This window comes from Drosophila teissieri, chromosome 3R (genome assembly GCF_016746235.2).
Source record: "Drosophila teissieri strain GT53w chromosome 3R, Prin_Dtei_1.1, whole genome shotgun sequence".
NCBI classification, from domain to species: domain Eukaryota; kingdom Metazoa; phylum Arthropoda; class Insecta; order Diptera; family Drosophilidae; genus Drosophila; species Drosophila teissieri.
Genome location: NC_053032.1, coordinates 29,810,926 through 29,835,404, shown reverse-complemented (window position 1 = coordinate 29,835,404; position 24,479 = coordinate 29,810,926). Strand labels below are relative to the sequence as shown.

At 51.2% G+C, this 24,479-nt stretch overlaps 9 protein-coding genes across 10 annotated transcripts; 5 read left to right on the top strand and 4 right to left on the bottom strand.

Annotated features, from left to right (window-relative positions):
* The first annotated feature begins 1,219 nt into the window (after window positions 1-1,219).
* Window positions 1,220-2,039, top strand: LOC122621481 (trypsin alpha-3). The gene is made up of 2 exons (XM_043799342.1): window positions 1,220-1,612; window positions 1,668-2,039. The coding sequence occupies exons 1-2, from the start codon at window positions 1,220-1,222 to the stop codon at window positions 2,037-2,039; spliced, it is 765 nt and encodes a 254-aa protein (XP_043655277.1).
* Window positions 2,040-2,482: 443 nt separating this feature from the next.
* On the top strand, window positions 2,483-4,024 carry LOC122621098 (vacuolar protein sorting-associated protein 16B). The gene has a single exon (XM_043798850.1). It carries the CDS (start codon window positions 2,533-2,535, stop codon window positions 3,874-3,876), a length of 1,344 nt encoding a protein of 447 aa, XP_043654785.1. The 5' UTR covers window positions 2,483-2,532; the 3' UTR covers window positions 3,877-4,024.
* A 139-nt stretch (window positions 4,025-4,163) lies between these two features.
* On the bottom strand, window positions 4,164-11,607 carry LOC122621096. Its single transcript, XM_043798847.1, has 15 exons — window positions 11,324-11,607; window positions 10,514-11,121; window positions 9,907-10,444; window positions 9,094-9,626; window positions 8,721-9,031; window positions 8,119-8,661; window positions 7,762-8,065; window positions 7,478-7,705; window positions 7,285-7,417; window positions 7,113-7,228; window positions 6,883-7,052; window positions 6,748-6,829; window positions 6,446-6,679; window positions 5,940-6,389; window positions 4,164-5,875 (listed from the first exon to the last, which is right to left on the bottom strand). Exons 1-15 carry the CDS (start codon window positions 11,589-11,591, stop codon window positions 4,505-4,507), a joined length of 5,889 nt encoding a protein of 1,962 aa, XP_043654782.1. The 5' UTR covers window positions 11,592-11,607; the 3' UTR covers window positions 4,164-4,504.
* Window positions 11,608-12,149: 542 nt separating this feature from the next.
* On the top strand, window positions 12,150-14,630 carry LOC122621097 (protein claret segregational). The gene is made up of 3 exons (XM_043798849.1): window positions 12,150-12,529; window positions 12,589-13,223; window positions 13,278-14,630. Exons 1-3 carry the CDS (start codon window positions 12,307-12,309, stop codon window positions 14,517-14,519), a joined length of 2,100 nt encoding a protein of 699 aa, XP_043654784.1. The 5' UTR covers window positions 12,150-12,306; the 3' UTR covers window positions 14,520-14,630.
* LOC122621099 (3'(2'),5'-bisphosphate nucleotidase 1) lies at window positions 14,534-15,729 on the bottom strand. The gene is made up of 2 exons (XM_043798851.1): window positions 15,243-15,729; window positions 14,534-15,178 (listed from the first exon to the last, which is right to left on the bottom strand). Exons 1-2 carry the CDS (start codon window positions 15,619-15,621, stop codon window positions 14,637-14,639), a joined length of 921 nt encoding a protein of 306 aa, XP_043654786.1. The 5' UTR covers window positions 15,622-15,729; the 3' UTR covers window positions 14,534-14,636.
* A 218-nt stretch (window positions 15,730-15,947) lies between these two features.
* On the top strand, window positions 15,948-17,205 carry LOC122621095 (electron transfer flavoprotein subunit beta). Of its 2 annotated transcripts, XM_043798846.1 has the most exons (4): window positions 15,948-16,023; window positions 16,086-16,139; window positions 16,271-17,002; window positions 17,064-17,205. In XM_043798846.1, exons 2-3 carry the CDS (start codon window positions 16,089-16,091, stop codon window positions 16,979-16,981), a joined length of 762 nt encoding a protein of 253 aa, XP_043654781.1. In that variant the 5' UTR covers window positions 15,948-16,023; window positions 16,086-16,088; the 3' UTR covers window positions 16,982-17,002; window positions 17,064-17,205. The 2 variants fall into 2 exon arrangements, with proteins under 2 accessions (XP_043654781.1, XP_043654780.1); XM_043798845.1 differs by having other exon boundaries at window positions 16,271-17,205.
* Window positions 17,206-17,326: 121 nt separating this feature from the next.
* On the bottom strand, window positions 17,327-19,244 carry LOC122621093 (caspase). The gene has a single exon (XM_043798844.1). The coding sequence runs from the start codon at window positions 19,020-19,022 to the stop codon at window positions 18,003-18,005; it is 1,020 nt and encodes a 339-aa protein (XP_043654779.1). The 5' UTR covers window positions 19,023-19,244; the 3' UTR covers window positions 17,327-18,002.
* A 333-nt stretch (window positions 19,245-19,577) lies between these two features.
* LOC122619427 lies at window positions 19,578-23,287 on the top strand. Its single transcript, XM_043796362.1, has 8 exons — window positions 19,578-19,798; window positions 19,908-20,000; window positions 20,163-20,756; window positions 20,814-21,152; window positions 21,214-21,420; window positions 21,484-22,031; window positions 22,093-22,168; window positions 22,225-23,287. Exons 1-8 carry the CDS (start codon window positions 19,637-19,639, stop codon window positions 23,131-23,133), a joined length of 2,928 nt encoding a protein of 975 aa, XP_043652297.1. The 5' UTR covers window positions 19,578-19,636; the 3' UTR covers window positions 23,134-23,287.
* Window positions 23,176-24,421, bottom strand: LOC122619428 (D-beta-hydroxybutyrate dehydrogenase, mitochondrial). Its single transcript, XM_043796363.1, has 2 exons — window positions 24,230-24,421; window positions 23,176-24,174 (listed from the first exon to the last, which is right to left on the bottom strand). The coding sequence occupies exons 1-2, from the start codon at window positions 24,343-24,345 to the stop codon at window positions 23,283-23,285; spliced, it is 1,008 nt and encodes a 335-aa protein (XP_043652298.1). The 5' UTR covers window positions 24,346-24,421; the 3' UTR covers window positions 23,176-23,282.
* Window positions 24,422-24,479: the final 58 nt, after the last annotated feature.

Here is a 24,479-nt window from a genome sequence, read left to right as displayed (position 1 = left end):
CTCGTATGCGTCTCTTCCGCTTCGAGCTCGGATCGGATGGGATGAGTATCACCTGTGCGGGATCTCTACACGGCGAACTCGAACGTGTTGGGCATGCAACCATGGCGATTGCGGTCAACGCTCGAGAACATTGTGCACCTGTCTGCGCTCTTTGGCTCTCTTGGATCTCTTGGCCTGCTCGTAACAGGGCTAACATGAAGGTAAAGGTACTTTGGCTAACCGAATCATTTTCTTATGGCCCTGTTAGCGGCCAGGGCCGCTGGAAAAGTCACGCGTAATAATGGGTTTTGGCTTATAACTGTCGCTTGCGTTTTCACGTTTTCACGTATTTACTACTCGTATTTTTCACTTTCACTAATGAGCCAGGTATGTACATACATAGGTACGCAGGTGCCGCGTGAAATCGCTCGTCACCCATTTTCTCCCATTCTAGCCTAATCGGCTTAGGCCAAATCCACCATAACAATTTGTGTGGGCTTAGGTTCGGTGTTTACTTTTACTCTATAGTATGGAGTATAGAGTCTATACTACCATCCCACTGGATGGAAATGGAGATCAGTGATATCTGGCGATCTTGAATAGCCCACTTTATTGGCGGCGACAGCTTTCGACGTGGATATGCCACACTAGAATGGAAGATCAAACGGTGTTTGATTTCCAAATTTATGGGTCAAGCCAATGCAAATCAGTTTCGGGGTCCGTTCCTCGAGAAAACGGGTCGTGCTTTGATAACAAATTGGGCAAACAATAGATGAGTGGCGGCCAAATTTGGCCATTAATGCTATTCGAGTGATATATGTGAAAACCGAGGCGAACCGGTCCGAAGAAAGCCCTAGTTATTGAAAGATGATTCATAGCAGATGCGAGGCCACTGGGATTGTCTTAAACTACGAGGTATTTCCTAATTTAATCGGGCAAATGAGCTGGAAACAAATCATAAATCAATGCTGTTCTGGCATTTGAACTATTTTGAACTTTAGTCGGGCTCCTAATAACTTACGACACGAACGAGAAGTTTAGTCATAGTCTCTGTCGGCGAACCTGAAATCTTCGTTTCAAGACATTTACGAGATAAACGAAACCTCTTCCTAATTACAAAATAATGGGCACTTATTGAAATGCCTCTTCCCATTATTTTTCACGTTCTTTCGTACTTAAAGGCCGCTCCTCAAGCCGCACATTCCTAATTTAAAGCGATTCTTTCTCCGTTTAACTGCGAATGATGTACACGTTATGGTGGAAATTAGCTCTCCTCCACGTATCTGGATGCCTGGCGCTGGAGAGGCAGAGTCGGCCAGATCCACGCATAGTCGGTGGCTTTCCAGCCGATATCGCCAACATTCCCTATATAGTGTCGATTCAACTGTACGGCATCCACCATTGTGGCGGCTCCATAATAAATAACCACACCATCCTAACGGCGGCCCATTGTTTATCCGGAGTGCCACATCGTCTGCTGAAAGTTAAGGTCGGCGGTACGTCGCGCTACCGAAATGATGGGGAACTGTTCTCGGTGGCTGACCTGCTTACCCACGAGAAGTTCAATGCCAAGACCATGGACTATGACATCGGAATCATTAGGTTAACTAAGAACCTAACGCTATCTAGAAAGGTTTGCCTTACTCGCAGCTAAGAGGTGTTTCATAGTTCAGCAATTTGCTCTTTAGGTAAAGGCCATTCCCATAAACCCCAAGAAAGTGGCCGCAGGCACCTATGCCACCATTGCCGGCTGGGGATTCAAGTCCATGAATGGTTCTCCCTCGGATAGTCTGCGGTATGCCCGAGTTCCGATCGTCCATCAGGCAGCCTGCAGGAACTTACTGGGCAAGACTGTGACGGATCGGATGCTCTGTGCGGGCTACCTCAAGGGTGGCACGGATTCCTGCCAGATGGACTCCGGAGGACCCTTGTCGGTGGCGGAGCAACTGGTGGGCATCGTGTCCTGGGGCGTGGGGTGCGCCCTGGCGGACAAGCCGGGGGTCTATACCCGCCTCGATGCACTGCATCCCTGGCTAAACAAGGTCTTGAATAAAGCATAGACAATAAACTCTTGATTTTGGCCGTTTGCACCCATGGAAAGCGCATAAACACGAGCAAGTAAATGCTTTCACGCGTAATGTAAAACGCTATTTATCGTAAAAAAAAGAATAAAAACTTTAAGGTTCATAAAAATGCCAACTATTTATGAATAATAGAAAGCGCAAAACGTTTATGACAAAACTAGATGTGCTGCTAAATTAGCCGCTGCTAGTTTTATGCACAAATCAAATGCGCTCCTCTTTCCAGCTAATTAAGAAAGATGTTCTAAACTCCAAATTGCTTTATTTTCTGTGTCAATCGATTGGTTTAACGCAAATTATTAGCAATCAAGAGCTTTTTCGTAACGGATTTCATTGAAACAACTTTTAAATATTTCAAAATCCGAGTATAGTGCGACCATGTCTAACCGGTAATAACCGGTAAATATTCATTACCACGGCCACACTGCTCATATCAATATAAAAACATAACAAATATTAGGAAATAATAACAATGGACCTGCAATTCGACAGCGAGAGCTATTGGAACAGATCCTCCCGCGCAGCGTTCAGCTTCGACGACGAGGACGAGGTGGACCTCGCCCCGGATCTGGCCAGCAATGGAATCCTCGCCGACGACACCATTTCGGAGGCCAGCTTCAACAACAGCGTCGCCCTGAATCTCTCGATCAAATCCATTCTCAGCGAGGAGGCGTTGAAACTGGTGCTGCAGGAGCAGGCACTGGACGACAGGGTCCTGCCCAAGGGCGTCTCGCCGGAGGAGGAGCTGAAGCTGCTGCGCCGCCAGCTCCAGAGCACCCTGTACAGTCCCAATCTGGAGGCCACGGCACAGAAATTGCTGCAGGGCAAGACTGCACCATTGGAGATGTTCAAGTCCCTGCAGGAGAAGCAGCAGCTGATGGACACCCTGATGGCACAAGGTGGTGGTCATGCCGTCATCACGGTGTTGCTGTTCCTCAGGAGAACTCTTAATACCACGCAGTTTCATGGCATTCTAAGGGAGAGACCCAAGGCCCTGGAGCAGTATCTGAGTTATCTGAGGGAAAGCGGCGACCTGGCGAGCCACATTGAGCTGCTGCAGCTATTTGGACGCCACCAGGAGGCGGCTCTTAAGCAGTTTGAGGCAGCGCTGGCTTCCGGAGATGCGAGCAGCAGAAAGAAACACCTCCAGCTTTTGGTGGATGCCTATGCCACAGCGGGAGTGGGTGTGATACCTCTATACGAGCAGGTGTTCCACGCTGCCCTCAAGATGCAGCAGCTGATGGAGAAGGATAGCAACCTCGGAAAGTTGCTGCGGGATCAGCCCACGCCAGTTGAAGTGCTCTACGCCTGCTGCCAGGTGAACAGCAATTGGAAGGAACAGGATATGCTGAAACCCGTGTCACCGCAGCGATTTGCCGCCGATCAGCAAATCTCCGCGGCCCAGTACGAGTGGACGGCGCTCAATGAAAGGGCGCAGGCACAGGCTTATGCGGATCTGGAGTGCATATTCGAGCGGGTGCCCAGTTGGCATCCGCTGAAGACGAAGCAGTTTCACATCAGCTTCGATCTGACCCTGGCCGTGCTCCGGCTGTACGAGCTCCAGGCTCCGTCAACCGTTCTGCAGCTATTCCTCTCCAAGATGGGCAACAGCGTGGAGAAATTGGCGCTGGCCCAGCGGGTGAAGTGCATCAAGGCGGTCGTAGATGCCATGGCCGGGCTGAAGCAGCAGCAGGAGCTGCAGCAGCTCAAGGACACCCTGCCCGATCGATCCGAGGAGCAGTTCTACTGCGAGAATGCACTGAAAAGCTTGCAGAGCAAGCGCTGGACCACGGACAACATCAAGCTCAAATTGTAGAGTCGACTCACTTTTATTTGTATAAACGTATTTTATTGTTAATCAATTATGTGTGTATATAATTATATTACTACTACTCTGGTTTTATTAAATAATTGCAAATCACAAGCTGAATATCGATATCGAATAAAAAAAACAAAAATTTGTATATTCTGTATGTTTCATGTGTATATCCTGCAGCCTCCGTGGATCTGTTCGATGAGCAGTTTTGGATTACTTTCTTTCGGTCTCAGATTTCTGTGTAGTTTATTGAGTAAACAATTAAAAGCAGGCGTAGCCAATGGCAAACAAAGCGTTACAAAAATTGGATTCTTTAAACAATTTGTTTGTCTTAAATATTTCGTTTAAATAACAGCGCTGTAAAAAGCATTTGATGTATAAATAACCGCAAACAACAATTATGGTATATATATATAGTTACGCGTAAACATGTAAGGGAAGATGGGAGTCTGGGAGTTTGGGGGTTGTGTGTGCTGGGGGCAGTCCCCGGTTCCAGGACCGAACTCATAACGAAACATATTAAACAAGACAGACGACAAACGACGGGCCCTCAGCTGATGCGTGTCGAACGAAACGTGAGAGGGTCCAGGATCTGAACCGGAAACGAAGCTCCAGGGCTCAGCCACTGCTAATTGGCAGCCTCGCAGTCCGAGTAGCTGAGCAGGCGCTGGCACAGGATCGTCTTGAACTTGACCGTAAAGCTATCGAATATGACATCGGTGTCCTGCAGCTGTTCGAGCTCCTGGCCGGCGGACGTGGCCGCTTGATTGCTGTCCGCTGCCGCGATGAGCTGCTTGAACTTCTGGTTGAGATTCTGCTCCAGCGTCGAGTTGTTGTTGTTGAAGTAGAACACGTAGGCCAGCTCCAGCAGATAGTAGTCCAGATCGCCCATGAAGAACCGCTCGCACTCCAGCATATCGAACTTGCGCTCCAGGAAGTGCAGACACAGGTGGTAGATGAGGTGCTTCAGATCGGATCTCCTCAGCGGCACATAGCCCGTGTCCTTGCTGAAGTACTCAAACAACTTGAGGGTGCGCTGGGCGGAATCGCAGCTTTGCAGGCACAGGCGGAAGGCCTCCACAAAGCGAAAGTTGAGCATGCAGATACGTATGCGGTACTCGTTGCGATTTGGACGGGCGCACTCGCCAATCTTGTCGGGATTATACAACCCGTGAAAGGCGTACAGACAGTAGTGAATGTAGTGGCGCAGCTGCTGCAGCGATGACTCTCCCATTCCCTCGGTGCTCTGCGTATAGGTGCTGCCATCATCATCATCGCGGCCCAGCAACTGCTCTGCATTGGGGGGCAATCCAGAGCCCACCGCCTGTTCTGGCAGCGGCACGTAGCTCTGCTCCTCGGGTGTGTAGTCCATATCCAGCGAACTGTGGGCGTCGCCCAAGACAGGAGCATTGTAAGAGAAGCTGGCATCGTTCTGACTCAGGTTCTCGAGGCTACTCAGCATGTCGTCCGAGTCCTGACCGGTGGCCGCGTGCTCCGTGCTGCTCTTGTAGTTCGGAGTGCCCACCGAGCAGTGCTGATCGAAGCTAATGTTTGCCGGCTGCAAGAAGTGCGGCTGATATGGTGGCATAACCTTTAGGTATCTGACCGGATCCTGGTCCAGTCGAATGCGCGGTCTCGGCAGATTGATTTCCACCGGTGCTTCCACACACTGGCTCTCGAATCGCATCAGTCGCTTAGTCGTGGGAAGGCACACCACCCTCTGTCGCATCCTCTCCACACTGGGTCCCAAGTCCCGGCCGCACTGACCGTTCGAGTTGCCGCCAAAGGCACGCACAATGTGATCGGTGGTCATGACCAGCGTGAAATCCGAACCACAGTCTACGTACATCGGACGCTCGATGCTGTCGATGGGCGAGGGCTTAAGCACCGCCCGTCGATCTTTGTCCTCGGTGCCGAGTTGGTGTTCCAGGTTCTTGCCCCACGTGTAGAGCGTGCAGCTGGACGAGATCAGGCAGAAGTGGAACAAGCCACTGGAGATCTAAAATAAAAATGGGGTTTCAAGTGAAAAAAGCAAGCTATTGCTGGACTCTGGATTAAATTACCTGCAGGATTCGTCCTGCTACCTCGCTGGTGTCCACTAGATGGGGCGTCAGGTGCTCCGTGGGATCTGGTTCTGGGACAAGAACTGGCGGAGATGCCACGGAGGCTGGTGGTGGCGCCGCTTTTGCACTCGCCGCTGCAATTGTTTCCGTAGCATCTGATGGCGCAGCCTCGTTCTGCTCGTCCTGGCAATCTTTGGTGTCGCTGGTGGCCTTCGGAGTGGCGCCGGCCACCACCGCCGCATAGGATGTGGTGGGCTCCACCAGAGTGCTGGTAGTCGGGATGGGTGCCGGCAGCAGGGTAGCTTCCAGTTGCTTGCTCAACAGCTCCCGCTGCTGATTCTCCTCCATCTTCTGCTTGGCATTGGCGCGCCGCTTGATTTGATTGGCCAGGCGCAAGGCCTGCGGCGAGCTTCCCCAAGTGTACAGACGATCCTGTTCGTCTACAGCTAACTGTGGGGATACAGAATAAAGCTTGGATCCCATTTCTCCCGATTTCCTTAACTTACATTGGTAAAAAATTTGGTGTGTATCAGTCTTAGGCTGCAGCCGCCCACTTCCAGGCGCACTGGCAGGTTCGTCTTGGTGTCGCCGTGGTCACTATTGCCGGTGCCGAGCTGGCCAAAGTGATTGGAGCCGAACACGAAGAGCTCGTTGCCGCAGTAGTTAGCCTCCATGTGGCTGTTGGGTGCTCCACACAGCACCAAGGTGTGCGCATGCCCCAGCGATATTTGTAAAATTTTCTGCAACATTAAAAGCATTTATGTTACAAGATAACATATAACATATGCAAATGGATGAAATCACGCACCTTAAATTGGAAAAAACTGACTAGTTGTGGAGTAGCTATATTCTCGCAGCTTCCCTGTCCCAGCTGCCCATAGACGCCCCATCTGCAAATGGATCATTAATAACCTAATTAACTAGGCAGGGTTCCATAACTCACCCCCACATATAGAGCTTCCCATCCGCCACAGCCGCATTATGATATTGACCCGCCTCGAGCATCGTTATGTTCATGCCATCCAACGCGGTCACCAGCATCGGCTGCAAGGCCATCTGCATATGTCGGCCTATGCCCAGTTGGCAAAGGTTGTTGTTTCCCACTGAATACAGCTGGAAATACCACAGGCAGTTAATGCAGAGTCCTTTGGAGATCGTGTTTGGTAAACTTACGCCATTATTAGTCAGAATAAGTGTGTGCTGTCGACCGCACTTGATGGCGTGCACTTGCAAATTGAGCTGGGAGAGGAGATCTAGACTTTTTACGGCGTGCGCAGGCTCAGGTGGCTCTGAAATAAAGGTGTTAATAAATACCAACAGATCATTTGTAGATCATTAAACGAACCTGTTGACTTCTGAGCACTGTAATAACTGGGAATGCCGCTGGAGCCCCAGAAGTAGGCGGTACCATCCACAACACAGGCGCAGTAGGCACATCCAGCTGAGATCGGTTTGAAGCGTGATGATTCAATGGCGAACTAAAGGATTTCAATCCAATTAGGCATGAAGCTTGCTGGGAATATGGCTGAACTACTTGCCTGATTGTCTTCATAGTTGATACGGAAATTCGATAAAGCATTTACAATAGAGTCGTGCTTCACTCGCTGGGATTCCATATGAATAAGCACTGCCAGATAGGTTTCAATTAGACTCTTGCAAAACTCAAACAACTGCGGGTTGTTATCGTTGGACAGTGCGCAGTCACTATTGTGGGATACAATGGGTCTTAAAGCGGGCGAAAAAGGATTCAGTTGCTTTGACAGGCGCTGAAAAATAATAATTAGTAAGTAAACTGTGGAAGATATAGAAGAATTGTCCTTACCTGCAACACACATGGTCTTATGTGATCCAACTTCTCCTGAATGAAAGCAAAGTAATCCATGGACACGTGCGGCAGGTAAGTTATTGTCTCCATAAATATATTTTCGCTCAGATTGTACAGGCAGACGTTCAGCTCGTTGTACCATCCAAACTCCTGGGCCACCACGCTGATCAGGGCATTGAAAGTATCCAGGCATACGCCCCGTATTTTAGCCAGTATAATGGCCGACGAGAAGAGTCCACTTTGGCAGAGAACAATGCTCGTCATGTTAGTGTGATACTTGCTATTGGTCACCAGAAAGTTCCTGCAACAAAATAATAGTTACGCAGTGTTCGAAGATGAATTTCTTGCACTTACCAAAGCGGTATATAGTTCTTATCGTTCACTGCCTTCTCAGCCATCGTGATGAGCAATAAGTTCGCCAAATGGAACTGCGAAGACGGCGACATTTGAAGTGCGCTAATCGACTCGTCCACGCCATAGTGATAGTCGCTGCAGAACACGCCGCTGTTCACATCCTCCTCCTCGTGTTTCTCGGGCAAGATCACACGGACATCCTCCGAGTGGCGATAGGTAATGTCCCCCAAAATACCCTTGAGCAGCGGATGACCCAAGTACCGCGAGCGCAGCAGATATGTGGACTTCAGGGCCATAGCACTCAGCTGCATGAGAGCGTAGGTGTGTCCGTACATAGCCAGCTTCAAGGCAGTGCGTATCGGTTTCACCCGCGCTTTGTTGTACGTGAGCAGGGCCTGAGTAATCTTCTTTCGCCTGAGCAGGTAATCGCCGGCAAACTCGATGCAATGCTCGAAGGAGAGGTCGAAGGTGTTGCAGAAGTCGCGGCACTGGTTAAACTCGTTCTGCAATGCTGCATCCAGGAACAACTCGAACGGCTCCTTTCTGCAAAAGTATTTCCAGTTCAGTAAGCGATTTTAGAGTGCAACAAATCGAAAACTTACTTCAGCTGTATGGTGTATACGTTCTTATTGGTGATCACATAGCTTGGATCGTAGTTAATCTTCGGAAACTCGGACTGCATGATCTCCATTTGCCGCAGAGAAAACTCACTGCTGACATCCGCCGTCTCGTAAAACTGGACATAATCCATGGGCGTGTGGATGTCTTTCAGCTCGAAAGCCTTGGCCTTCTCCTCTTTGGTAAGCGTCTCCGGTTGGGCGGCGGGATTGCGATACTGTGCCATTTGATATAAATGCAGCACAGTTTCATGCTCGAAGCGGAAGAGACCTAGCTGGGCCAGATTATTAAAGCGCTGCCGAAGGGAAAAGAGTGTTGATTAGAGATTGAACTTCTTCCGAAAGGACTTGAACTTACATCTTCGTCGGAGGTATGCAGAGAGGCCATTGCGCTGCTGATCACGGACACGGCATTGATGGCATTGCTGGGCATGTCACTTTGATCCAGGCTGGAGGTGTTTGTGGTGGTTGCGCTCGTCGATTCGCTCTTCTGGGTGCTCAGCTCCGCCTGATCCAACTTCTCAATATCCGCGTCCCGGTTCTCCTTCTCCGTGTTCGCGACCAGCGGGTCGTCCAGCAATGATGCCACGGTGTAGCTGGCCGAATCGCTGCGGCAGTGCAGGTCCACGTAGTGTATGCCATAGAGTATGTTGGAGCTTATGAGTATTTCCTGGGTGTGCTTGGGGATCTTGTAAACGAACAGCGGCTTCAGGCTGATGTCGATGCTGTGTACGGTCAGGCTGTGACTATTACTGTGAAGGGCGCTCAGCAGGAAGGTGCTGCGCAGGTTCTGTATGTTGTAGAAGGATCCGGAGGTGGTGCCTAGGGGCTCCGGCGTAACCGACGGCGAGTCCATGATTGCAAACGAGCCCATCGTCGAGTCGGGCATAACTGGAACAAAGGGGATGGGTTACTTTTATTACCAGTACTTGTGAATGCAAGAATTGAGCTGTTTCTACTTGGTCTGTCAAGTGTGAGAGTTGTGCAAACTCACCACGCAAGCGACGCTTCAAAAGATGCAACAGTTCTCTTAAAACTGCACACCAATAAAAAATATAAAATACACAATTAAACGGCATTTAAATTAACAAATATAAACACAATGTAGGCGAGAAAATATGTTAAAATAGGGAGTAGAAAAACGAATATCTTGTTACGTCAGCTTACGCACATTCATCGAACTTTTGCCGCTGATCGGAAAGTCGCATCTTGATGGCCTGCAGCTTCTTCGATCCCAGACTCTTGAGCGAAGCCAGGCGGGCTCTCGTGGCGGGTATAATGCCATCCATGTTGCCCGCTGGCAGCTGTTGCTGCTGAAAGCGGACGCCTCCCTGGTCGCCGGATTGCCTGGCCACTGCCTCACTGTAGGAAGGTGGCGCCGGCGGTGGAGGCACATCTGCAGCGGCAGTTTCTGCGGATGCCGGAACGGCGGACGTGTCTGAGCTGGCTGCTGCTGGACCACTGCATCCGGCATCATCACTGGACGGAGGCGCGAAAACATCCTCTTCCAGCTGGCTACTGTCCGAGGCCGGATCGGAACTATTGCTTTGTCGGGCGCCTGTCGCCGCACTTTGATGCTTCTCCTGCACGGACATCACGATTTGCCAGGCGCCCTCGCGGGTTGTTGGGGAACTGTCTCCGGGATAGACGTACTTGATTGCCTTTTGCTCCAGCAGAAGTTTGTACTGCTGCTTCAGGGAGGAAGTTATCTGAAAGTCGGTAAATATTTTTCATATTTTATCTGAAAACATATATTTGTAGGTAGGTATAATCCTTACCAGCAGCATAACGCCATCGTAGGCTTTGTCCTTGCAGATAACCAGGCGCATCACAGATCCGTTTTCGATGGCAGTGCTCGCAATCATGGGGCAGTTGGGACTCAGGCCCACAAAGCAGATGGAGCCATCCGAATAGCCGATAATGGCCCTATTCTGACCGCTGTTGGTCTTCCACCAGACGACGGACAAGGGAAAGGGGCAGGTCTTGGACGCCATGAAGGAGGCTGCCATCACCTGGCTATTGCCGGTGGCATCGATCGTCTGCTGCTGCTGTTGCTGCAGTGGCTGCACTGTCTCCTCAGTTCCGCTGTTCCGCACCAGCATGTGCTCGGGCAGGTCGTGGCCAAGAGGTTCCTCCTCCTCCTCGCCCTCCTGCACCCTGACCTGCTCAAGATTCTCAGCCAACTGATCCACCGGCTCCGCCGTGGACTCTTCCAGACCGGTAGAGTGATTGGGGCACTTCTTGGAGTTGGGACACTCGTGGGGGCCCACGAAGGGGATGATGTAGGAGGTGACCTGGGTGGTGCTGTACAGCGAACAGGCGGCCAGTCCATGGGCCTTGTCCACTAGCGCCAAAGCGGGCACGATGTGTAGTGTGTTGTCGAAACCTGTTGATGGAACAGTGGATAAGTGGAGTTCGAGTAAATGCTTCATTCGATCGTTAAATCAAAACAAAGGGGAGGCAGCAGAAAATCAATAGCCACACACGCACACATGGGGGCAAAGTAATTTTAGCAGCACCACCACCGCAACCACCCACCCAACACAAAAAAGTGGGTGGTGCTCATACTCCCATGCTCTCGTACTCACATAGCACCAGCAGCCAAACGCCCGCCGGATCGAAGCAGACGTCGTGGATGACGCGGTTGCGGAACCAGGATATCATCTTGACCACCTCCTGGCCGGAGGAGGCGCTAATGTAGCGCAGCAGGATCTCGTTTTCTTCGGAAACGAGGCATAGGAACTGCCGCTTTTCGTCCAGGCCCGCTGTCACCGCGGATAGCTTGCAGCTGATGTTGGTGATCAGCGGGCGCAGCTCGAACATGCCCAGCTCCTTGAGCTCCGCCTGCCCCGACATCTCGAGGGGATTGGCGGACGTGGGAGAAGCCAATTTTAAGTTCACAAAATCAGTTCGATGGGAACGAGTCTTTTTCCAATCCGAATGAAAACAAACTAGAGATGGCCGCGTGAGACCTGCGGCCGGTCTGGCAACGCCCCGATCACGCAACGACTTTCCAATTGGAACGCAGTTTCCACAGCTTTTCTGAGGCAACAAATGAATTTAAGAATAGCGCGGCCTCCCTCCGCACCGCACAAGCTCGCGAAAAGAAAGCAAACCGCTTTAAGAAGTTCTCCCCGGATTGCCGCAACCGTCCGGCAACGCCACTTGTGCTGCGCACAAGGCTTCACTCTTCAGGCTGTTTAATAGTCCGCCGCGACTTTTACGCGAAATGATCGGTTCGTATGCGATAGCCACCCTCTTTCACACCCGTTTGGGTGAATTTCACTCGCGGAAAACCTGCGGAAAGCACGAGTCAAGGCGAAAATTCATGCCCGATGGCCAAAGCTGCAGCACTGAAAACATCTGATTGACAAACTGGAAGTCGACCCGGCTGGCAACGTCGTATTCTCTCCTCAAATGGTCACACTGCCCCAGTGCATCCCTGCAATCGAAAATAACGGCGGGATTCGGCGGCGTCGCTTGTCTGAATATCAACAACGCAAAATTAATATATAAAAGCGGTTACAAACAGTCGGACGTATCTTCCAAGTTGGGCATAACTCAGTTGGCGATGGAATCCCGGCTACCCAAACCGTCGGGCATTAAGCGACCCCAGGTGCCGGTGAAAACCGTGCTGCCCACAGATAGAATTCGCGCAGGATTAGGATTGGGAGGTGGAGCTGGTGGAGCCGGCGCCTTTAATGCCAACCAGACATACTGCGGCAACTTACTGCCGCCCCTCTCAAGGGACCTCAACAATCTTCCCCAGGTTCTGGAGCGCCGCGGAGGCGGAGGTGAGTTAAGAAGCCGCCTACCAAAGGATTCTCTTTTTATCCTTGCTGTTTTCCGATAGCACGTGCCGCTTCTCCGGAACCCATGAAGATGGGCAACCGGGCCAAGCTTAGACGCAGTCGCAGCGCCTGTGACATCAACGAACTGCGTGGAAACAAGCGCACTGCTGCTGCTCCTTCGTTGCCCAGCATTCCCAGCAAAGTTTCCCGCCTGGGCGGTGCACTCGCTGCTCCCAGCCAGCGACCAGTGCGTCCTGCGCCCGCCACGTCAACCACATCCACAGCTGTCAAAAGACCACCAGTAACGCGTCCTGCTCCTCGAGCTGCTGTGGGAGCAGCCGCCAAGAAACCAACAGGAGCAGCATCTTCTGCAGGAGGCGCAGCTGCTGCTACGACCAAGCGTATCGCCCCCTACGACTTCAAAGCCCGCTTCCATGATCTGCTGGAGAAGCACAAGGTGCTTAAGACGAAGTACGAGAAGCAAACAGAGGACATGGGCGAGCTGGAGTCCATGCCCCAGCAGCTGGAGGAGACGCAGAACAAGCTCATCGAGACGGAAAGCTCGCTGAAGAACATCCAGAGCGACAACGAGTGCCTTCAGAGGCAGGTGAAGCAGCATACCGCTAAAATTGAAACAATCACCTCGACGCTGGGCAGAACCAAAGAGGAGCTCTCCGAGCTGCAAGCAATACATGAGGTGAGTAATTAATGAAAAGAAACTGAGGTTAAATGTAACAACAATGTGTTGCAGAAAGTAAAAACGGAGCATGCAGCTCTGAGCACAGAAGTGGTCCATCTGCGCCAGCGCACCGAGGAACTGCTGCGCTGCAATGAGCAGCAGGCCGCCGAGCTGGAGACCTGCAAGGAGCAGCTCTTCCAGTCGAACATGGAGCGCAAGGAGTTGCACAACACGGTCATGGACCTGCGCGGCAATATCCGGGTCTTCTGTCGAATACGACCGCCGCTCGAGTCCGAGGAGAACCGAATGTGTTGCACCTGGAACTACCACGACGAGTCGACCGTGGAGCTGCAGAGCATTGACCCACAGGCCAAGAGCAAGATGGGGCAGCAGATCTTCTCCTTCGACCAGGTCTTCCACCCGCTCTCCTCGCAGTCGGATATCTTCGAGATGGTCTCGCCGCTTATCCAGTCGGCCCTCGATGGCTACAACATCTGCATCTTTGCCTACGGACAGACGGGCAGTGGCAAAACCTACACGATGGACGGCGTGCCGGAGAGTGTGGGCGTCATACCGCGCACGGTGGACCTGCTCTTCGACTCCATCCGGGGATATCGCAACTTGGGCTGGGAGTACGAGATCAAGGCCACCTTCCTGGAGATCTACAACGAGGTGCTCTACGATCTGCTGAGCAACGAGCAGAAGGACATGGAGATTCGTATGGCCAAGAACAACAAGAACGACATCTACGTGTCCAACATAACCGAGGAGACGGTTTTGGATCCCAATCACCTGCGCCCCCTCATGCACACGGCCAAAATGAACCGTGCCACCGCCTCGACAGCTGGCAACGAGCGCTCTTCCCGTTCCCATGCAGTTACCAAGCTGGAGCTCATCGGACGCCATGCCGAAAAGCAGGAGATCTCGGTGGGTTCCATAAACCTGGTGGATTTGGCCGGCTCTGAGTCCCCCAAGACAAGCACCCGCATGACCGAGACGAAGAACATTAATCGCTCGCTTTCGGAGCTGACCAACGTAATCCTGGCCCTGCTGCAGAAGCAGGACCACATACCGTACAGGAACTCTAAGCTGACGCACCTCCTGATGCCCTCGCTGGGCGGAAATTCGAAAACCCTTATGTTCATCAACGTTTCGCCGTTCCAAGACTGTTTCCAAGAGTCCGTTAAGTCGCTGCGCTTCGCGGCCTCCGTAAACTCCTGCAAAATGACCAAGGCCAAGCGGAATCGCTACCTAAACAACTCGGTGGCCAATAGCAGCACACAGAGCAACAACAGCGGCAGTTTCGATAAATAAAAAATACATTTTGATCCCAGTTTTAACAATTTTCAAATTTCTAACCTGTTATTGCTTAATTTATGTGTTTACTTTTAGTGCAAATAAACTAATAAAGTGCTGGAATTCAAAGCTATCTTACTTGGCTCCCACTGCCGCCCGCACCTCGGCGGGAATCTTTTCCACCAGCGCGGCATGGTTCTGTCCCAGGCTGGCCAGCACTCCCTGGCGATTCACGTGCTCCACATCCGCATTGTAGGCGTAGTGCTCGCCGTTGATGTTGGTCAGGCAGCCGCCCTGGGCCTCCAGAACGGCCTCGGGTGCGCAGGTGTCCCACTTCTTGCATCCGGGCGTGGCGAAGACGTAGGCATGGGCCTTTCCCTCCAGCAGCTGGAGCACTTTGAACCCAGCGCCTCCGACCTTCAGAACTTCTGTGGATGGGAATGCATTGAGCGCTTGCTGATGCAGAGCATTGGAATGCGAGCGTGTGGTGGTTATGATGAACTGGCCGGCTGGGGCGGGCACCGCCGTGAATCCTCCCGTGCCCAGACCCTTGAGGCCCCAAATGGTGCGACCCATTTCGCCATCGGGCTGCTGGTAGAAGGGCTGATGTATGATGCCGCCGACAGCAGCATCCTTCACAGCAATACCGATCAGGACGGTCACGTGTTCCACGTGTCCTGCGGATGAAAGGAGTAGAGTTGGTTTTACATAAGAAGATCTACAGATATCTCAAGATCGCACCCTGTGTATACTCGGCTGTGCCATCCAGGGGATCCACCCAAATCACAAAGTCCTCGGGCTTGACATCCTTCCACTCAGCGGGGCAACTTTGCTGCAGGAATCCCTCATCCAACTCGTTCACCAGCCAGTCGTCGCAAACATTCAGATCGGATCCCCCTTCCTCACCAATGATCTTCACGGTGGGGAACTTGTTGGCCAAGGAGGCGATGATGCAGCGCTGGGCAGAGCGATCTGCCTCCGTCTGGGGATCGTTCTTGCCCTTGTCCACTATGCCCAGGTCGCCCTTCTTGAGCACGTCGCGGATGATTCCTCCAGCCCGCTTGGCGGTGCTGATCGAGGACGCCATGACGCGCATGATCACCGGAGCAGCTGCAGCCATTTTATTCTTATCTTATTTGTTTAAGACAAGGATGTGGGAGATCTTTTCAAGATTGGAATGCGATGTTTTCGCCGCTGCGGAGAAATGATTGCGGTGAAAGTATAACAGCTGATGGCGGCTAGAGAGGAGCAGAGAGCGCATTGCTAGTTACTCCCCCGTCAATAGTTGAAGTTATAATTAAAAAAGAAATATTTAGTTTTAGAAATCATGTTTTTTGTTTCCTTGTAAAGTGATATTTCCTCATAATATTTAGAATTTCAAAATGATTTCAGCGGGAATATCTGGATTTTTTATAGCTGTAAATAATCGGCGGCGCAGTCCGGCAACGCTGCAGCCACACAAGACCTTTGGACCACCCGCGCCCCCGCCGCCCACAAATCAGTTCATTTCCATCTTGAAGAGGTAAGTTCCTGAAACTCGATGAATTTCTGTAAATTTGTTCAATTTTTTAGCTAATTTTGCAGAAAATGGCGCGTGTTTTGGTTGGAGTTAAGCGTGTGATCGACTACGCCGTCAAGGTGAGTTTGAAATGCAGCCTGTTGCGCATCTTGTCCCATCAATTCTTTTATCACTTGTTGCGCTTCGTTTTGCGTAATCGCCTTAATTAAGCGGCAATTAAACTAATTCCTGTTGTAATTCCCATGTCCAGGTGCGCGTCAAGCCCGACAAGAGCGGCGTGGTCACCCAGGGCGTGAAGCACTCGATGAATCCCTTCGACGAGATCGCCGTGGAGGAGGCGGTGAAGCTGAAGGAGAAGAAGCTGGCCGAGGAGGTGATCGCCGTCTCCGTGGGCCCTGCCCAATCCCAGGAGGTGATCCGCACCGCCCTGGCCATGGGCGCCGACCGCGGTGTACACGTGGAGATCCCTGCCGCCGAGTACGAGCTCCTGCAGCCCATCCACGTGTCCAAGATCCTGGCCAAGTTGGCTCTGGACGAAAAAGCCGACCTGGTGATCCTTGGCAAGCAGGCCATCGACGACGACGCCAACCAGACGGCCCAGATGACCGCCGCCGTGCTCGACTGGCCCCAAGGCACCTTCTGCAACAAGATCGAGAAGACGGACGCCGGTCTGACCATCACCCGTGAGATTGACGGCGGTCTGGAGACGATCAAGACCAAGACCCCGGCTGTGCTGAGCGCCGATCTGCGGCTGAACACTCCTCGCTACGCCACGTTGCCGAACATCATGAAGGCCAAGAAGAAGCCCCTGAAGAAGGTGACGGCCAAGGATCTCGGCGTGGACACCTCGCCCCGCATCGAGGTCATCTCCGTGGAGGATCCTCCAGTGCGCCAGGCCGGTGCCACTGTCGCTGACGTGGATGCCCTGGTGGCCAAGCTGAAGGAGGGCGGCCACATCTAGATGTTCCTCAACTAGCAAATTGTGAGCGCAAATTCTACGTTTTTATTTAGTCGAAAGTTATCAGAAACGTGCATTTATCTAGCCGGAGAGTCGGATTTGCTGACAGGCTTTAAATTTCTCTGAATTCAACCCAACCCCGTGTGCTTTAAGTGAAATCTAAATTGGAATTCATTCTCGTTGTGTCCAGCTCTAAGAATAAAGTGATTGTAAGCTCTGAAATCGTACGTTCAGGGTCAGCCAATGGCTGGACTCGTCTATTTTTTGTCTCTCCGGATGATGCCTTTTCAGGAAATCCCGCTCAACTTGGCGCCCAAAACAGGCAACAGGGTCAACAGCCAATGGTCATTGGTTTTCCATTGTTTTCAATCAGATTTATTAGCGGTTAACTTGAAAGGAGAACATTTGCTAATGTGTATTATATAAGAGTACAAATGGCATAGAGATAGTATATGTTGTTCATGAAATACTCAACTACAGGCTAGAATCGTTTGTTTTCGTTTTGGACGTTCATGACACACATGCTTATACTATAAAGATACCTATGTGTATAAAATTGTAAAAAGAGAGTAAATGGTCTAAGGTAGATATAGATAAGGGTGGGCCGACATTCCCGATCGAGAATTGGAGAGGCAAAAGTTGTTCTTAGATTAAGTTAAATAGAAAATTTTGAATTTTGAGATCTTCTTTGTTCAGTTGGCAAGTCAAAATAATCAAGTAAACAGTGTAAAATGTTGGCCGGAGTTAAAACCTCTTAGATTTCTAAGTTTATCTATCTACCCACCCCTACATATGAATATAGACGGCTAAATGCGACATTAATAAATGTCAATTGAAAGATACTTTGTGCTTAAATAAAATAAACGGGCAGTGGCACCAATCTCGTCGAGCACTTGGCCAGGGTAAAAAAGTGTTGTATAAAAATATGCTGCTAAGGCCGTTAGCCCATGAAGTTTTAACTTAATTGCGACTTGGTTTATCACACACCTCGCCGTACCCACCGTTTGATCCATACCATTAGCCATCAAACCCGTCCAGCTGGAGCCAGCGGCTTGTCGCTGAAACGCAGAATCCGCGTCAGCATGGTGGTGATGCAGGGTATCTGCTTCTGCTGGTGCATCTCCGGAGTGTCCGGGGTGCAGGACTCGAAGTCCACGGCCACCCGCTGGCACACGAAAGTGAGCAGGGTCAGGATGTCCAGCCGCTTGCCATTGGCCGCCAATTCGGCGCACAGGCTCTGCATAAACCAGCTGCCACGGGTCGTGTTGCGCCACGAATAGAAGCCGGGAACCGTGGAGTAGGCGATCAGAAAGTCGGCGTGCACTGGAATCTTGTAGCTCATTGAGGAGTCGCCATCGGTTTCCGTCTGACCACGCTGCATGGTCACTCCGCCATCCAATCTGTCGCCCTGGCAGGCCTGTATAAAGAACAACTTGGGTTTGCCGGCTAGCGAGGGACAGTGATTGGCCGTGAAGAAGCTCCAGACGTTCTCCAGCTTGTACTGCGTGTCCTTGGCGTATATGTAGCCCATCTCGCCGTGCGACAGAATGGCGACCAGGATGCAATCGCTGTCGGCGTGATTCTGTGACGCTGCGTATTCGATCGTCCTCAAGATGTCCTTGTAGCGGCAGTCCTTGTACACGGTCACTTCGAAGTCCAGCTGCTTGAGCACCCGCGTCAGATTCTCGCAGTCCACATTGGTTCCCGCCCGGGATTTCAAGGTGGGCACCTCGAAGTGCTCATGGTTGAAGATCAGGGCCATTCCACGGTTTTTGTGACGCATGTTGTACTCGGCTGCATGGCGCTCGGTGACCATCTTCACCACATTCTTGCGGTAGCTGGACGAGGGTGAGCTGTACCCGTTGGCCAGCTGTCCAATGGCTCCGGTTCCGTAAGGATGCGAGGATCCTGCGCCCAGGCCGCTGCTACCCGCTCCTCCAGATCCCACAGAGCCCAGGGCATCTGTGTGATCGTTGGGCTGCTCGGGATTGTCCACCCGGATGCCCACCTGGTCGGCGGATTCTCCATTGTTGCTGGCGTCCATGGCGAAATTCTCTCCTTGAGCCTGCGAAAACTGATGAGTCACAAGCACTGCGAAACTGGTTTTTCCAAATCCGTGAAAAGCGGAGATGCACGACTTGAACAAATTGGCTTGGTTCTGGGGGAAGTCCGTGTTTACGCGCAACAAAGACAGCTAGTTATTAACTAATTACTTTAGTGGCTTGCGTTTTTGTCTTGAATTCTGTATGACCGTTGCAGGCAGTTGAAAAACACCAAATAGCGCCTGATTTAGAGATGATACTTCAACCTTCGTGTCACGATTATGGTAAACAAAGAAGGTAATTAAATATATTCTTAAGAATTAAGAGTTCTGCAAGTGCAACACGAATAGTTTGATATCATTGAGCGGAAACTCGTATAACTGCGCCTAAAACATAAATGCTACACGATAGGTAGGCCTGCTTCAAAATATTATTATAAAATTGAGTTCGCAACCTAAGCTGAAACGAAAGGAAGACCGCTCCTGGATTTTCAAAAAATACCCCAAAATACCGTAAAATACGCCATTGTGCACGGTCACATCAGCATAAAGGTTTGAGACGCACTGTTGAAATTGTTGAATTGTTTCATTTTGTATAAAAATTAAGAAAATTGCCAATGTTCTGGACAGCAGAGCAAGTGGAGAGCATGCTGGAAGTGCTAAAGACCTCCACGGATCGAACAGTCATTTACAAATGCCTCGTGAAGCTACGCACCGATCTGGTGAAGGATAAAAATGGCATTGTTTTATTTCGCACTGCTGGGGGCGTTCACATCATGGTGGGTTTGGGAGTCACAACACTCATAGTGGTTTGACAGCCACTGCCGCGCTCCTATGTGCGCGTTACTTGAATCGATTTTTAAAATGATCATTAATTGCGTCTTCCAGGTTCGCCTGATCACCAAGCTGAATGAAAAGATAATGGAGGTGGTATTGAGCATATTGGGGAACTGCTGCACCGACGAACAGGCCTGCATTGAGGTAAGAAAATCAGAATACCAGCAAAGAGCTTTTATGAACATCTAAAGTGTTCGCAAATAAACCGTTTAAATTAGCATATTTTAAAATTTATTTAAAAATAATTTTTCATTTATCAAAACACTGTTACTATTTCGTATATTGCCTTTGAAATTTCCTTTCCAGGCCGTTGAATGCAAGGTTATTCCTCCGCTGGTGACCATTCTGAAGACCATACCTAATCCGCTGATCCAATGTCGCGCATGCCGGATGCTTGGAAACATCGCCAAGAGCAAGAAGGCGTCCCAGTATCTCAACGTGCACTATGCGGCCATTGCGCCGGCCATCTGCCACATCATTGAGTCCACCAGCGCCGTGCAGACCCGCATCATGGCATTCCGCGTTTGCCGCTTCCTGCTGACCAGCAGCCAGTTTCTAAAGCACTTCCTCATGGCCAATGGGTTCCAGCAGCTAATGCGCATTTTTCTGGCCGTGATGAAGAACGACGAGGCGCCCAAGGAGCCCGTTCCGGACATCGAGATGTCCACGCTAATTGGCCTGAAGAGAAACCAGCACCGTGAGAAGTATTTCGAGGAGGTGGCCCGAAATTTGGAGGGTGTACGCAGTGACATCTTCGACCACCAGATGCTCAAGAACTCCACAAGGAACTGTGACTACGCGCTGCCCAAGGAAAATGAGGCGGCCGTTGAGCTGGCCCTCGAGATTCTGAAGTGCCTGGTCCTGATCTCAGCTCAGCAGATTGGACTGAAAGCTTGGGAGGTAAGACTGATATCCAAGTTCCCCAAAAGGCAGTAGCTAATACCGGTTTCTTATTAGTCCATTTCTTGGAATACCTCGCTCGCCTCCATTGTGTGCTTCGTAAAGGAGGAAAGCGACCAGCGGGCCTCTGCTTTGAAAATTCTTTCTAACTTCTGCAAGGATCCTTTCGCCTTCTACATGCTGAGCACTGCGGATGCCATTGTGGCTGCCTGCGAGATGCTCATGGCCGTGAACATGGCAAAGCCACTAAGCGAAAGCGAAAGCCGGCACTGCATCAATATCATTTTGACCCTATCCACAGATGCCTGCAGCCGCTCGAAGATCCGGAGATGTGGAGCACTGCGCAAGCTGGTGGCCATGATTCGGGACTCCAACTCGCAGAGCGAGCGATCATCGGTGAGATGGTGGTATACCTCTTGATTTCTGATTATTAATGGTTTCCCTTTATGCCCAACAGCTATTCCACATTCTTTACAACTTTCAATATGATAACTTGAGCATGGAACTTATGCTTTATGAAGGACTAGTGCCCATGTTGGTGAGGGAACTAAACGATTACCTGACCAGCGACGATGAGCATCACAAACGTCGGCGAGACGAGAGACTACAAGGTGGCAAAAAAAGAAAAATGACGGATCCCACAACGCCAGAGACCCTGAGCAAGGTATTTCATAGCAGCATACGTGTTCAAGCCACTTGCTAATTATACAAACTTTTTATGCACAAGTTCTCGAAAACCCACGAGACCTTAGGATCGGACTTTGAATCGCCGAGCAGTTCACCCAGGTCTTATCGCACAACCAGTCCCTGCAGTTCGCGCAGCATGTCTCCGGTGTGCAAAGATCTGCTGACGAATGATGACGACGACAACTATTCCCCGGCATGCAGTGATGACGACGAAGATGAGGATGACAGCACGAATAACAGCAATGGAGACACACGAGAGCGCCGCATTGCCGCCAATCGTCCCCAGCCGTCCAATGTTTTGGATATACTGAAACTAATCGAGGAGGGCAGCGAACCCATTGATGATCCGCTGTCCGACAAAGAGGATCTCGAGGAACTGAGCTCGGATGTACCACCGAAACTAGCCCAGTTCCGCAATCACGCATGCAACACCATCGACATAATTGAAAACCTTATCTATCGCATTACGCTGATGGTGAACAAGCGGGTGGAGCTGGGAAAGCCGGAGACACTGGATACCCTGATAAGAGCAATCAAATTGTTTGGGGCGAACAATAATTTCTCAAACGCCCTGACAAATATTCTACTGTAAGTTGACAATGTAACCTAAAGATTTGTATGTATTCTGATTGCAACTATACCCTTTCAGGGAAAGCCAGTTCTTTGCCCACATAATAAAACATGGCGTGGTCCATCAACTGTATCAGTTTACCAAGATGAAGGAGGTAAAGTGATCCCATTCATCCAATGTTCATCACACTAAACCGCACGTATTTTTTAGATTCGCAAAGACGGCTTCGCCTTCTTGGAGACGTTAACAAATGTCGGAGAATCGAATTATGGCAAGGAGGAGCTGGTGCGTCTCCTGCGCTGCGACGATGTGATATCCCAACAGAGAGCCGCCATTTCGGTGGCCTACATCGTGAAAAGCCATCGCCTGCTTTACCAGTTCCTCTACGACGGCAATGCGCTGAATATGCTATTCGACATGATGCTGCGCAAGAAGACCGATGATCACTACGCAGATGAGGCGGCGGATGCAGTGACATCGATGGCGCGATATACCCTGGGCATCGTTCTGCCAGAAGCCAAACCAGCGGAGAGCACAGCTGGAATTTGCAACCAACGGGCCAGTGAATCCGCTCCTCTGCACGCCAACTGCGACATGCGCTTCCTTGTTGGTCACGGAGCGGATGCCACCTCCATTGGGTTCAACAAGCAGCTGCTCTGCGAGACCAGCGAAGTGTTTAACAAGATGCTCAACAGTGATTTCCGCGAGGGTCACGCCGGCGAGATTCAGCTGCAGGATTACACGGCCAGTGGACTGCGCTACTTTCTGCATTTAATCGTGTGCCAGGAGCGGCACCTGACCGAGCCGGATTACCCTGCCCTGCTGCAGGCCTACGAGATGGCCCGCGTGTACATCATGCCCGATATGGAGGTGGTACTGCAGCAAAGACTCATCCAGTTCCTGGACTCACACAACTGCCTGCGCCTGCTCGAGTGGGCGCTGAAGAACTACCACGCCGACCTGACGGAGACTGCCATCAGCTATTATCTCTGCTCCTCGCTGCCGACGCAGGAAAAGCTTCAGCTGTTCCGGGCGGCGGAGGACTCCACCTATGCCAGCGAGTGGTTCCAGCTGATCAACGATTCGGTGTTCGAGCGCTGCCGCGGCTATGTCTACTAGAAACCACCACCACCAGTTGCTTTCTGTGATCACATGTTGGCGTTTTCCATGGATTCCCTGGATTCAGCTCGATTTATTTGCCACAGCCCTTAGCCAAGTATTCCAATGTGCTACAATGTATATGTAAAATGTATAGACTACGGATTAATCTAAATCTTCTCCCGCCTGTTTGTTGACTCGTAGGTGGGCATGGCGCAGAAGCGCACCGTAAGCCAGTCCACCAGCGGCGTGGGGCACAGCGAGAAGAGCCAGCGATACAGGCGATATCTACGGGGTTCCTCGATGTACAAGGCCAATGGTTGTGAGCTGGTCAATGCATCCTTAAATTTGGCCAGCAGCGACTCGTTCCTCAGCCGATTGGGCGGCTTGAAGCCGCTCAGAACTTTCAGATAACCATTGAAGGCTTCGAAGTACGTGTCGTACAGAGCGTGTTGCTCCGGGCTGAAGGCCTCGCGCATCTTCTGAGCATGCTGCTGCTGTCTGGCTGCGATGTTGCTGTCCAGGACAAAGGATCCTGGTATGAAGTTGACCACCTCCATGCCGTACTGCTGCAGTTCCACGCGCAGCGCATCCGTCCAGAAGCGAAGCGCTGCCTTGGAGGCGGCATAAGGACCCAGAGTCGGCAGAGCCTGCAGTCCACAGTGGCTGGTCACGTTGATGATCCGGCCCTGCTGCTGCCGGAGCAGGGGCAGCAGTTCGCGTGTTAACCTCATCGTGCCCAGCAGATTGCAGTTGATCTGCGCCTCGATCTGCTCCGGTAGCTGCCACTCGAATTCCCCGAAGCACATTACTCCTGCATTATTTATCAGCGCAGTTAGCCGATAGCTGGGGTCTTTGGCCAGTATGTCCCTCAGCTGCTGATGCACCAGGCGAATGGAATCGGCTTCCAGTAGATCTAGTTCCAGGGTGTGCATCCTGGTGAGTCCATTCCTGGGCGAGCCCAGGCTCTGCAGCAGCTTAGCTCCATCCGACTTGATGTTGTGGCAGCAGGAAACCACGGTCATGTGTAGCGATTCGTGGCAGTAAACGGCCATGGAGTGGCTGTCAAGGGCATCGCGTTAGTAGCTTCTACTTGCTCCCGGTTCAGTTAGCTTACCCCAATCCCGAATCGCAGCCCGTGATCAGCACCACATGCCGGCTATCGACCTTCAGCTGGTGCCTGCCCAATCCCAGCGATCGTCGCAGGGCGCGAAGAAGTTGACTGCCGCTCATATCGCCGCTTCTCGAGTAACTGAAACAAAGATCCGATTCGCGGCTGCACCGAAACCCGAAAACAGCAGATCCGAAAAAAATGCAAAATAAGACAAACCCGAAAATGAATATATGCAGTGTGTGTGTACGTATTA

What these genes read in the sequence shown, in the direction of transcription:
- LOC122621098 (XM_043798850.1), top strand. Translation starts at nt 2,533, where the DNA reads ATGGACCTGCAATTCGACAGCGAGAGCTATTGGAACAGATCCTCCCGC.
- LOC122619428 (XM_043796363.1), bottom strand. Translation starts at nt 24,345, where the DNA reads ATGAGCGGCAGTCAACTTCTTCGCGCCCTGCGACGATCGCTGGGATTG. An exon ending in GGCTGCGATTCGGGATTGGG is followed by an intron (nt 24,175 to 24,229) that starts GTAAGCTAACTG and finishes TGCCCTTGACAG; the next exon opens with CCACTCCATGGCCGTTTACT.
- LOC122619427 (XM_043796362.1), top strand. Translation starts at nt 19,637, where the DNA reads ATGTTCTGGACAGCAGAGCAAGTGGAGAGCATGCTGGAAGTGCTAAAG. An exon ending in GCCCTGACAAATATTCTACT is followed by an intron (nt 22,032 to 22,092) that starts GTAAGTTGACAA and finishes ATACCCTTTCAG; the next exon opens with GGAAAGCCAGTTCTTTGCCC. An exon ending in AGTTTACCAAGATGAAGGAG is followed by an intron (nt 22,169 to 22,224) that starts GTAAAGTGATCC and finishes CGTATTTTTTAG; the next exon opens with ATTCGCAAAGACGGCTTCGC.
- LOC122621481 (XM_043799342.1), top strand. Translation starts at nt 1,220, where the DNA reads ATGATGTACACGTTATGGTGGAAATTAGCTCTCCTCCACGTATCTGGA. An exon ending in ACCTAACGCTATCTAGAAAG is followed by an intron (nt 1,613 to 1,667) that starts GTTTGCCTTACT and finishes TTTGCTCTTTAG; the next exon opens with GTAAAGGCCATTCCCATAAA.
- LOC122621097 (XM_043798849.1), top strand. Translation starts at nt 12,307, where the DNA reads ATGGAATCCCGGCTACCCAAACCGTCGGGCATTAAGCGACCCCAGGTG. An exon ending in GGAGCGCCGCGGAGGCGGAG is followed by an intron (nt 12,530 to 12,588) that starts GTGAGTTAAGAA and finishes GTTTTCCGATAG; the next exon opens with CACGTGCCGCTTCTCCGGAA. An exon ending in AGCTGCAAGCAATACATGAG is followed by an intron (nt 13,224 to 13,277) that starts GTGAGTAATTAA and finishes AATGTGTTGCAG; the next exon opens with AAAGTAAAAACGGAGCATGC.
- LOC122621093 (XM_043798844.1), bottom strand. Translation starts at nt 19,022, where the DNA reads ATGGACGCCAGCAACAATGGAGAATCCGCCGACCAGGTGGGCATCCGG.
- LOC122621096 (XM_043798847.1), bottom strand. Translation starts at nt 11,591, where the DNA reads ATGTCGGGGCAGGCGGAGCTCAAGGAGCTGGGCATGTTCGAGCTGCGC. An exon ending in TAAGACCATGTGTGTTGCAG is followed by an intron (nt 7,706 to 7,761) that starts GTAAGGACAATT and finishes ATTATTTTTCAG; the next exon opens with CGCCTGTCAAAGCAACTGAA. An exon ending in TCAACTATGAAGACAATCAG is followed by an intron (nt 7,418 to 7,477) that starts GCAAGTAGTTCA and finishes GAAATCCTTTAG; the next exon opens with TTCGCCATTGAATCATCACG.
- LOC122621095 (XM_043798846.1), top strand. Translation starts at nt 16,089, where the DNA reads ATGGCGCGTGTTTTGGTTGGAGTTAAGCGTGTGATCGACTACGCCGTC. An exon ending in TGATCGACTACGCCGTCAAG is followed by an intron (nt 16,140 to 16,270) that starts GTGAGTTTGAAA and finishes TCCCATGTCCAG; the next exon opens with GTGCGCGTCAAGCCCGACAA.
- LOC122621099 (XM_043798851.1), bottom strand. Translation starts at nt 15,621, where the DNA reads ATGGCTGCAGCTGCTCCGGTGATCATGCGCGTCATGGCGTCCTCGATC. An exon ending in CACAGCCGAGTATACACAGG is followed by an intron (nt 15,179 to 15,242) that starts GTGCGATCTTGA and finishes TTTCATCCGCAG; the next exon opens with GACACGTGGAACACGTGACC.